Here is an 11,840-nt window from a genome sequence, read left to right as displayed (position 1 = left end):
CGCATGTGTACATATGCACACAAACATATACATATATACGTATGTGTGTGTGTGTTGTTAGTCAACATTGGCTGCCATCGAAAGCCACCACCCCTCTTCCCTTTGTTGACAAAATAAAAAAGCCAACATTCTTTCGGTGGACGAAAATTTTGAAGGAGAAAAAGAAGGGTGGGCCCCCACCACGGGCCTCGCCACGGGTCCTACCAGTAATAAATTATTGGTGCATAGTATTTTTTTCAAAACACTATAAATAGGCCCCAAACTCTTAAGGAAAAACTCATTCCAGAAACAACTCCTCTTATAGAAAAGTAAGAGAGAGAAAAGAGAGGCTTAGAGAAAAGTCTTTGTGAGAAAAAATTGTGAGCAATTTTCAGAGTAGGGATTGGGTTGTGGGAAATTTGTGAGAGCGTTGTAAAATTTCTCTTTATAGTGAAAGATCTGCTGCAGCCCGTGGATGTAGACAAGTTTGTGCCGAACCACTTAATCTTGCGTGTCCCTCTTTTTACGCATTCATTTTGTTTTCTCTTAAATCTGGCAATAGGGGAATCTGAGTAATTTCCTAACAACTGGTATCAGAGCTCTGGTTGTGACTCCTGTTAATTTTTCTGTAAGATTACTATTCACATGAATAGTAAATTTTGTGAATAGTAAAATTTTACCGGCGATACTTGTTCGTTGAGAGCAGTGTTCTAATACACGGTGGTTCACAGAAATTGTCAAAAACAATCTAGAAGAAGCCAGATTCGAGTGGGAACGATAGCTGCAGATGAAGGGAAGGTGAAAATTAAAAAGTTCGATGGTGCGGACTTTGTCTTTTAAAAGATGCAGATCGAAGACTATCTGTACCAGAAGAAGTTGTATCAACCTCTCTCAGGAAGTAAGCCATATGATATGAAGGATGAAGAATGGGCTCTTCTCGACAGACAAGCTCTTGGAGTTATCCCATTGACGTTATCCCGTAATATTGCTTTCAACATAGTAAAGAAAAAGATCACGGCGGGTCTTATGGCGGTTCTCTGCAGCATGTATGAGAAGCCCTCTGTCGCAAACAAAGTTCACTTAATGAGGCGGCTGTTCAATTTGCGGATAACAGAAGGCGCATCGGTAGCTCAACATCTCAATGAACTCAACACAATCACAATCCAGTTGAGTTCAGTTGGGATTGAGTTTGATGAGGAAGTTCGAGCGTTGATCCTTTTATCTTCCCTACCAGAAAGCTGGAACGCTACAGTCACGGTTGTGAGTAGCTCATCGGGAAGCAACAAGAGCTTCAACCTCCTCAGCTTTACACACGGAGTCTAGGGGAAGAACTTCAGAAAGAAGTTCAAATCACGGCAGATCAAAATATAGAACAAGCAAATCTAGATCGGGAAAGAAAGATTTCAAGTGCTACAATTATGACAAGAAGGGTCATTTCAAGGAGTGCCGGGCACCGAAAAAAATACCGGTGCACAGGAGTCTGCCAACGTGATCGAGGAAGGAGGTGATGCTATGATTCTAAGCGTCAACAGTCCGATTGAATCATGGATTCTTGATTCAGTGGCATCCTTCCATTCCACCCAATGCCAAGAAATCATAGAGAACTATGTCAGCGATGATTTCGAAAAGGTACATCTAGCAGATAATGAAACCTTAAAGATTGTTGGCAAGGGAGACATTCGATTAAAATTACCAACTCAGATCACATGGAAGCTGCAAGGAGTGAGACATATTCCTGGCCTTAGAAAGAATTTGATCTTTGTGGAATAGCTTAATGGAGAGGGTTATTGTACAACCTTCTCGGGTCATGAATGAAAGATTACCAAAGGAGCACTCGTCATTGCTCGAGTTAAGAAAAGTGATACTCTCTATGTAACCTCTAACGTAGAGAATATTATTACAGTAACAGATGCAGATAAAAAATCAAACCTATGACACCAAAGGCTTGGCCATATGAGCGAAAAAGTGATGAAGATACTTCTGTCAAAAGGGAAGCTGCCAGATCTGAAGAATATAGATGTTGACTTATACGAGGATTGTATCTTTGGCAAACAGAACAAAGTTAGTTTTGCAAAGATTGGCAAGACACCCAAGACAGGAAAGTTAGAATTGATTCATACTGACGTATGGGGGTCATCTCCAGTTCCATCCCTTGCAGGCTCACTATACTATGTCACATTCATTGATGATTCTACAAGGAAGGTGTCGGTTTATTTTCTGAAGAAGAAATTAGAAGTCTTTGATACCTTCAGAAAATGGAAGGCCATAGTGGAAAATAAAAGTGGTTTGAAGATAAAGCGGTTGAGGTCAGAAAATGGAGGAGAATACAAAGACAGTAGATTTAAAAAAATTTGCGTAAACAGCGGGATCAAGATGGAGAAAACAGTTCCCATGACACCACAACAGAATGGTGTAGCGGAGCACATGAACAGAACTTTGAATGAACGTGCCAGAAGCATGAGGATACATGTTGGCTTACCTAAGATCCTATGGGCTGAAGCTATCAATACCGTAGCCTACCTAATCAATTGCGGTCCCTCAGTTCCCTTGGACGGTGGAATACCGAAAGAATCTTGGAGCAAAAAAGAGGTAAACCTTTCGCATTTAAGAATTTTTGGTTGTATCTCTTATGTACACATAGATTCTACTGAAAGAAGTAAACTTGATGCCAAATCTAACAAATGTGTTTTTGTTGGTTATGGTGGTGATGAGTTTGGTTACCGATTTTGGGACTATAAAAATCGGAAGATCATCAGAAGCAGAGATGTCATATTCAATGAGAATGTGATGTACAAAGACAGATCAACTGCAGAATCAAGTAGCTCCAGTACAAAAGCTGAAACAAAGAAATTTGCTGAATTTGAGGAGATTTCTAAAAATGATGTTCAAACTAGCCCTGAAGCAGTTTAAGAAGAACCAAGCACGTCAGAAGTGAGACGCTCCTCCAGAATTTCTAAGCCAACCCCGCGTTGTTCACCTTCTTTGCACTACCTGTTGCTGACTGACAGTGGTGAACCGGAATGTTATGACGAAACAATGCAGGTGGAGGATTCAGTCAAGTGGGAGTCTGCTATGCAAGATGAGATGGACTCGCTCATGTCAAATCAGACATGGGACTTAGCTGAATTACCACCAGGTAAGAAAGTTCTTCATAACAAGTGGATTTACAGGATCAAAGAAGAACATGATGGGAACAAGCGCTACAAGGCAAGGTTGGTTGTCAAAGGCTTTCAGCAAAAGAAAGGTATTGACTATAATAAAATTTTCTCTCCGGTCGTGAAACTGACTACAATCAGACTGGTGTTAAAAATTATAGTTGCTGAGAATTTACATCTTGAGCAATTAGATGTAAAAACAGTTTTCCTTCATGGTGATTTGGAGAAGGAGATTTATATGAAGCAACTAGAAGGCTTCATAAAGGCAGGCGAGGAAAATCTAGTATGTCGGTTGAAAAAGAGCTTGTATGGATTAAAATAAGCTCTCAGGCAGTGGTAAAAGAAGTTTGACAGCTTTATGAGCAGCGGTTTCATTAGATGCCAAGCAGATCATTGTTGCTATCTCAAGAGGTTTGACAATAGTTTTATTAGTTTGTTATTATACGTTGATGACATGCTCGTTGCAGGTTCAGATCTGTAAGAGATTACAAATTTGAAGTAAAAATTGTCAAAGCAGTTCGCAATGAAAGATCTTGGCGCTGCAAAGCAGATTCTTGGAATGAGGATCAAGAGAGACATGAAGTCTAGGATTTTGATGTTATCACAGGCTGAGTACATCAACAAAGTACTCTCCAGGTTCAACATGCAAGATGCGAAACCAGTGGGTACACGTTTAGGTGTTCATTTCAGACTTTCCAAAGACGTGCACACATGGCGAAGGTCCCGTACGTCTCAGCTATTGGAAGTCTGATGTATGTCATGGTTTGTACAAAACCAGATATTGCTCAAGCAGTGGGAGCTGCTAGCAGGTACATGAATGATCCAGGCAAGATACACTGGGAAGCAGTCAAATGGATCCTCAGATATCTACGGGGTACCATAGGAAATGTTGATGTCAGAAAAAATACTACATGGTATGTCTATACTCTAGGAGGTATAGCAGTGAGTTGGGTTTCTCAACTGCAAAAGATATTGCTCTCTCCACAACTAAAGCAGAATATGTCGCTGTTACAGAAGCCAGCAAAGAAATGGTTTGGCTTCAAAGTTCCTTGGATGAGTTAGGCAAGAAACAAGAAGACAATGTCTTATATTACGATAGTCAAAGTGCTATTCATCTAGCAAAGAATTCGTCCTTTCATTCCAGAACGAAGCACATACAGATGCGATATCATTTTATCCGATCACTTCTGGAAGATGGAATTTTAAAGCTTGAAAAGATTAGTGGAGCTCAAAATCCGACAGACATGCTGACAAAGACGGTGACTACTGACAAACTGAAGCTGTGTTCAGCTTCAGTTGGCCTGTAATAGTAATAAGATCGGGAAAGAGCTGCTACAGAGATCGAGATGTGAAGACAGATTAAAATTAGTCTTCAAGTGGGAGATTGTTAGTCAACATTGGCTGCCACCGAAAGCCACCACCCCTCTTCTCTTTGTTGACAAAATGAAGAAGCCAACATATTCTTTCGGTGGCCGAAAATTTTGAAGGAGAAAAAGAAGAGTGGGCCCCACCACGAGCCCCATCGCGGGTCGCACCAGTAATAAATTATTGATGCATAGTATTTTTTCAAAATACTATAAATAGACCCTAAACTCTTAAGGAAAAACTCATCACAGAAACAACTTTTCTTATAGAAGAGTAAGAGAGAGAAAAGAGAGGCTTAGAGAAAGTCTTTGTGAGAGAAAATTGTGAGCAATTTTCAGAGTAGGGATTGGTTGTGGGAAATTTGTGAGTGTTGTAAAATTTCTCTTCATAGTGAAAGATCTGCAGCAGCCCGTGATCGTAGGCAAGTTTGTGCCGAACCACGTAAATCTTGCGTGTCCCTCTTTTTACGCATTCATTTCGCTTTCTCTTAAATCTGGCAATAGGGGAATTTGAGTAATTTCCCAACATGTATCTATATAGATATATACATATATGTAATTATGTATGTATATATGTGTGTGAGTATATGTATATATATGTATATGTGTGTATGTATATATATGTAGGTAGACTCCCTGTAATATCATACAATTGCAGATAGAACCCCGTCCCACAGGATTTTTTTTTTTTACTCTTTTACCCTGAGAGAGTGACAAATAGAGCTCCAGAGGGTAAAAGAGTCAAAGAATTTCACTCAACTGCAAGGGATCTATCCTCAATTAAGTGATAGTACAGGGAGTCTATCTGCAATTAACCCTATCAGTAGGATACTGGTTCTAATGAAAGAAGATCGAGCATTACCTAGAATTTGAGGGTTCATCAAACCAACTGATCTCCTGGTGCACCATCCTTGCAAACGATAAGGTACGGATGCGTTTTACTAGCCTGCCACCTGCCATTCCGAAGAATAAGTGCTGAAAAGGCACTGAAAATAGAGAGATGATTCCGAGAACAAAGTACAACAGCGCCCAAAACTGAGCATCTTTCAAAAGCTCGTTCGGGGGTTTAAAGAATGATTTAATGGCACTTGACATCAATATTCCAAACACTGGAAAGATCACTCCATGTACAGCAGCAGCAAGCACTCCGAGTAGAAGAATTGGAATCTCTGGCTTGTTAAGGGAGAGTAGTCTTGTCATAGAAACACTCTTGCGAGCCTCCTGCTTAGATTCAAGATCTTTTTGTTCATATTCATGGCTTTCATCTTGGATTGAGAAGGAACCAGGCAATTGAAAAGAGAGCGTAAAAGAACGCCGACCGCTTCTACTGGGTGAAGAGCCTTTACTGGTAGATCTTTTAAAGGATGCCCTTTGGCTGTTGTATCTGCCAAAAGATTTTGTAGAATGAAAGATTGAAGCGGACTTTTCTGGTTCAGATGATGGTACTTCTTCAGATTCATTGTTAATCTCTTGTAGGCGTACGAGTTGAGAATAAGCACCATCAAGGTCCTTGATCAGTTCCGAGTGAGAACCTGGTTGGAAACCGTGTATCGAGTTATTCACACTATTACTATTAAATATTTTGTCTATATTTATATATCTTTGTGAAATATATATAACAACTCAGAGGTTCTCAGTCGGCTAATGGAAGAATGCAAGACGTGAAATTGAGGGCAACTTTTACACACACGCATACACACATATATGGATGTATGTGTATACACACACACATACACACACACATATACAAGGCTTAGTATACTTGCCCCACCTATTCTTCAATTTCACACTGGATATTTGTAGGGTTAATTGCGGACAAACCCCTTGTACTATTTCCCAATTGCGAATAGAACCCATGTATTTCTATTGTTGCAGATAGACCCTCAAGTGAAATCTTTTTTTACTCTTTTACCCTTAGGAGTTGTCGATCTCTCTCTAAGGGTAAAACAGTCAAGATAATTTCACTCTAGGGGTCTATCTGCAGCAATCTACAGGGGGTCTCTCCACATTGGGCGATAGCACAGGAGGCTTATCCGCAATTAATCCTACTTTTTATATTGAGACACGTTGATTTTTCTACCTTGCTCGATGAGTTTACCCCGGTGGACAACTGATATAGAATCAGCATTCTTCACAGTACTTAAACGGTGAGCAACAACAATCGTGGTCCTGTCTACCATGATCCTAAGCAATGCATCTTGAACTATTCTTTCAGACTCTGCATCCAGTGCACTTGTTGCTTCATCGAGCAGTAAAATCTTAGGGTTCTTCAGAATAGCTCTTGCAATTGCAATCCTTTGTTTTTGTCCACCGGATAGTTGTGTTCCATGCTCACCGACCATTGTGTCTAGCCCCTTCAGGAAAAAAATTCAGCCAACAGAACAATTAACTATGCAGCAAAATAAATTTATAAAGTAGCTGAACTTGAGTAAAGGCTAATCGCTTACATTGGGCATTTTGTCAATGAATTTTGAGGCATTAGCAAGCTCCATAGCTCTCCGAATTTCTTCGTTCGTTGCATCTTCCTTTCCATATGCAATATTTTCTCTGATAGTGGTGGTAAATAATATAGGCTCTTGACTAACAAGTCCAATTTTCTTTCTTATCCATTTAAGCCTCAGGCTCTTGAGGTTCACACCATCAATTAACACTTCTCCAGACTGTGGATCATAAAATCTCTCAACCAAGCTAACCACAGTTGATTTTCCGCTGCCACTCTCCCCAACTAGAGCCATGGTTGTGCCGCTAGGAATATACAATGAGAACCCGTCAAATATCAAATGATCAGGCCTTGCTGGGTAGCTGAAGTAAATATCTTTCAGCTCGATATCACCCTTGACGTCCTCCAACACAAGCCCATTCATCTCATTAGCATCAATACTTGGCTTGCGGTTGATTGTTTCAAACATCTTATATGCTGCGGCTTGTCCTGATGCAAATGCGGCTATGCATGGGGATGCCTGACCAAGGGACCTGTTAACACAGTTCAAGCAAATGACTCAGTGTAATTAAAATGTCTTAAGAATTGAAGGGTTAGTTGCAGATAGACCCTCTGTACAATTGCCCAATTGCAGGTAGACGCTCCCTAGTTCTATTATTGCAAATACACCCACTGAGTGTTTTTTTTTTACTCTTTTACCTTCACGAGGTCTATTTGTCAACAAATAGAAAAATAATTTTGCTCAGGGGGTCTACCTTCAAAAATAGAACTAGATGGGGTCCACTGCAATTGGGTGATACTAGAGGGGGTTTAACTGCAATTAACCCAAAATTGAATGATAGATATAATTGAATGAGGCACAATATAATTGAATGAGGCACGGCATACATTCCACCAGTCATCACAGCCGTCATGACATTGATAACTGATCCTCCGGTATATCCTTTCTTTACGATCAGCTTGGAACCGAACCATATAGCTAAAGCATAGCTACCGAAGAGAATTAATAGAACACAACCAACTCCAAGGCCTGAAGCAATCCCTTCTTGAACAGCAGATTTGTATGCACGTTTAACTAATCTAGTGTAATTTTCAATGGCCTGTTTCTCTCCAGTGAAGGAAACAACCTATTTGTTTATATAAAGAAAAAATGTAAGAAAGATAGTAAAAGATTCAAAACAAGCATCGATAGGCTTATACATACTGTTCTAATTGAGCTGACAGTTTGTTCAACTACAGTTCCAGCTTCAGCATAGGCCTTTTGTCCACGGCTTGATAGTTTTGATATGATTAATGACAACACTGCTCCAGAAGCGATAATAAGAGGAATACTTGACAGCATGACGAGTGTCAGAAGCCATCCTCTTGCAAATGCTACAATGAAGCCACCAAAGAAGGTTGAAACGAGCTGAATGCACCTCCCAACCTATAGAATAAACAAGTGAAGAGAACGTATCATAAGGAAAATGAACATATTCACAATAATTGAGGAAATTTCATCGAATATATTAATATATTATGATAGATTATAAAACTACTGAGTGGTGTACAGAATTATTGCGAAGCACACAGTAAGAAGACTAGTCAGCTTCAAATAACCCTCTTCATCCATACATGCAGTAGTATTATCAACCCTCAACGATACTGTTACCACTTAACAATCTCAGATAGGTACTTTTAGAGGAATAGATTGCAAATAACTCCCCTCTCCGTCATGATTTTTGGGAAGTTAAGTTTTAATGAATAATTAAAGGGTCATAAATGCTAGATTTTTGGGAAGTTAAGTTTAATTTAATGAAATAATTGAAGGGTCATACATGCTACGAAAGGTATACACGGAGGGGCGTTGTCTGCAATTTAACCTCGTAAGGAAAACAAAAAGAAAGAGATATGCCTAGAAGCTTTGGCTATTTAATTATATCAGATCAGATATAATATGGAAGAAGGCCAATTCATAACTAGTTTTTGGATAATTATGGAACTGTCAGTGTAATCATGTACTAAGAACACCTAGATTAGAGCCCATCACAACTATTAAATAGTGGGCTTGCTTTGAGCGTCAATTGAAAGGAAATTCGCAAGATGAGAAAGTGGGATATGCCTTAGGCCAATAACACTGATACCTTTTCACCAATGGCTTCCTGAATCAGAATCGTATCTCCAGACATTCTTCCAATGACTTGCCCTGTTGTCGTTTCATTGTCAAAAAATGCAATATCCTGTCTTAGTATGTTCTTCAAGTATAAGCCGCGTATACGTGTTGCTTGCCTTTCACCAGAAACCATCCAACATGATACCTCTGCCAAAGAAAAATGAAAAAGCAATCAAGCTTCCTTCACTTATTTCAAATTGCAAATTCAGAGCTTTTTATGAAACTGGTTGTATGGCTTAGAAACTTCACAGCGTAATAGACAGTGATGTATCGATATAAGCAGAAAATGTAGGATCTGTAGGAATGCTTTGATAGACCTAACTCGTAGGATTTACTCCTACATCCCCGTTTTCCAATTGATATGGAAAGCCCAAACTCCAAAGCAATAGCTTATTTAGTTGTCAATTTTTTACTGAAATGTTGAAGGGTTGAGTTCCAAAACCTGGCAAGAGCTCATCAGATATAAAGAATATCTCACAAAGACGAAACTACTTTTAAGTTAAAATGAAAGACTTGTTGGAGATACAGTGGCCTCAAAGGATTTTCTACACTATGGAAAACAAGAACGATCCAATGTACTATATTTAATGAAACCTCAAGAGTGCTTCCAAACCATGGTTAAAATTCGTTGAGATATCAACCATTATACTTAATGAAAGCTCAAGAGAGCTACCAATTGTATTCGAATTGTGTTCGGCTCACTCACGTGTAAGCTAAATCTATTAAAAATAAAAATAAAAATTTATAGATATACCATGGTTAAAATGTTGAGAAATAATTATTACTCAATACTCATATACTTCTCCATAAACTTACTATTTGAGGAGACTGTGTTGGGAATTTAACGCCTAAATCCCCTAATGCAACGGAAACGCGGTATAGAGAACAGTACACCAAGATTTACGAGGTTCGGCAACTGCCTACGTCCTCGGGAGCCATACAGTAAATTTCTTATTAATCCAACAAGAAATTACAATTTTAGGAGCAGATCCCTAAACTGGGATTTCTCAAATAAACACTGTAGCTACAGTGTTAATAATCAAAGGGTATGAACCCTTTCAATTCTCACTTGAGAATAAATACCCCACAATATAAACCCCACTTTAATTCCTCTCTCTCTTCTTAATCTCTCTTTTTAATCTCCCCTCAAAATTCCCCTTTGAGAGCTGGAGAAAAAAACGAAATCGCTACTGCGATTTGGGGAAAACGCTGCTGCGTTTTAGGGCAGTTCGCCACCGCCGCCAGAGAGAAAGAATCGGAGGAAAGGGGGGGAAGCTCAGCAACCGAAACCCTAGGGATGGGGTTTCTTTTATAGGCGGATGAGGAGGAGGAGCTGGCGACAGCCTGTCGCCAGCGTTCGCTTCGACGCCAAACTCGAGCGAACACAGAGGTCGCTTCGACGCCAGCTTCGCACGAACGCAGAGTTCGGACCCCCCCCAAAACGCAGAGCTCGCCATCGCTGTGACGCAGAGTTCGGGGGGGAGGCGAACGCACAGCTCGAGCTCTCGCCTGCGACCGTCGAAACTCGCCTGGGCTACGCCGCTTGTGACAACCGGAGCTCTCCGCCTTCATCATCTATGCATGAAGGCCAACTGAAGTTGCACACAACTTCAGTTTCTGAAAGGTCGCTACCTTTGTCAACATATCCGCTGGATCCTTTCTTCCTTGGATATTCTGTTGAAATCCTCTAACAACTTGTCGGGCTCTGTATCTTCTAGAACCACCATGTTCCTTCTTCACTCAATACACCCACTTGTTGTGACGTGCCTTCCTCCCCATGGGCAACTCAGCTAGTCCCCATGTCTGGTTGGAGATCAGAGATTTCTTCTCTTCTTTCACAGCAAACTCCCACTTGCTCGCATCTCCACTCTGACAAGCTTCATCAAAGCTTTCAGACTCTCCTCCATTTGTCAGCAACATATAATTCATGTATCTGCTGTTAGGCACAGGAGGACGAGTACTTCTCCTTAACATCGGAGCTGGTGCGTCGGGCTTCTGCGCACCATTCTGTCCAACAGTCTCTTCTGGCTGAGGATCTTCTGCATTGGGTTCTTCCGAGAGGTTATCCGGAACATCATCTGCATCTACAAATGTTGACTCGCTCTCTGAGTCACCGTCATCTGTCTTGTGCATGTCCTTATACATCACCTTCTCGTTGAATGTCACATCTCTGCACCTGATCACCTTCTTGTTTTCGTTGTCCCAAATGCGGTAGCCGAACTCGTCTTCACCATACCCGATGAATGTGCATTTCTTGGACTTGGGATCAGGCTCATTCCTGCCTTGATCACTTATATGCACATAAGCTACACAACCGAAAACTTTGAGATGTGAGAGGGTTACCTCCTTTCCGCACCATACCTCTTCTGGTATTCTGTGCTCCAATGGAACCGATGGACCTCGGTTGATCAAGTAAGCTGCTGTGTTGACTGCTTCTGCCCAGAACTGCTTCGGTAGACCTGACTGCATCCGAATGCTTCTGGCTCTCTCTGTCAACGTTCGGTTCATCCGCTCAGCTACACCATTTTGCTGAGGCGTGCCGGGCACGGTTCTCTCCATTCTGATCCCGTGCTCATAGCAGAACTTCTTGAATCTGGTGTCTTCATACTCACCACCATTGTCTGTTCTGAGTTTCTTTACCCTCAAACCGGTCTCATTCTCGACCATGGCTTTCCATCTTCTAAAAGCCTCAAGCACTTCTGACTTTTTCTTCAGAAAGTAGACCCATACTTTCCGAGAGTGATCATCAA

At 40.8% G+C, this 11,840-nt stretch overlaps 1 protein-coding gene across 1 annotated transcript in view; it reads right to left on the bottom strand.

Annotated features, from left to right (window-relative positions):
- The window catches only part of LOC109829173 (ABC transporter B family member 11-like), a 13,216-nt gene extending 3,991 nt beyond the window's left edge, over positions 1 to 9,225 (bottom strand). The window contains exons 1-6 of the mRNA XM_020396314.1: positions 9,062 to 9,225; positions 8,143 to 8,364; positions 7,827 to 8,065; positions 6,946 to 7,471; positions 6,579 to 6,852; positions 5,361 to 6,030 (exon numbers count right to left, since the gene is read on the bottom strand). Of these exons, the coding sequence (XP_020251903.1) occupies positions 5,361 to 6,030; positions 6,579 to 6,852; positions 6,946 to 7,471; positions 7,827 to 8,065; positions 8,143 to 8,364; positions 9,062 to 9,223 (2,093 nt within the window). The 5' untranslated portion in view covers positions 9,224 to 9,225. The remainder of the gene's footprint in view (positions 1 to 5,360; positions 6,031 to 6,578; positions 6,853 to 6,945; positions 7,472 to 7,826; positions 8,066 to 8,142; positions 8,365 to 9,061) is intronic.

The sequence above is a fragment of the Asparagus officinalis genome, chromosome 1, assembly GCF_001876935.1.
Source record: "Asparagus officinalis chromosome 1, Aspof.V1, whole genome shotgun sequence".
Classification (NCBI taxonomy): domain Eukaryota; kingdom Viridiplantae; phylum Streptophyta; class Magnoliopsida; order Asparagales; family Asparagaceae; genus Asparagus; species Asparagus officinalis.
This window is presented reverse-complemented; position numbering and strand designations above follow the sequence as displayed.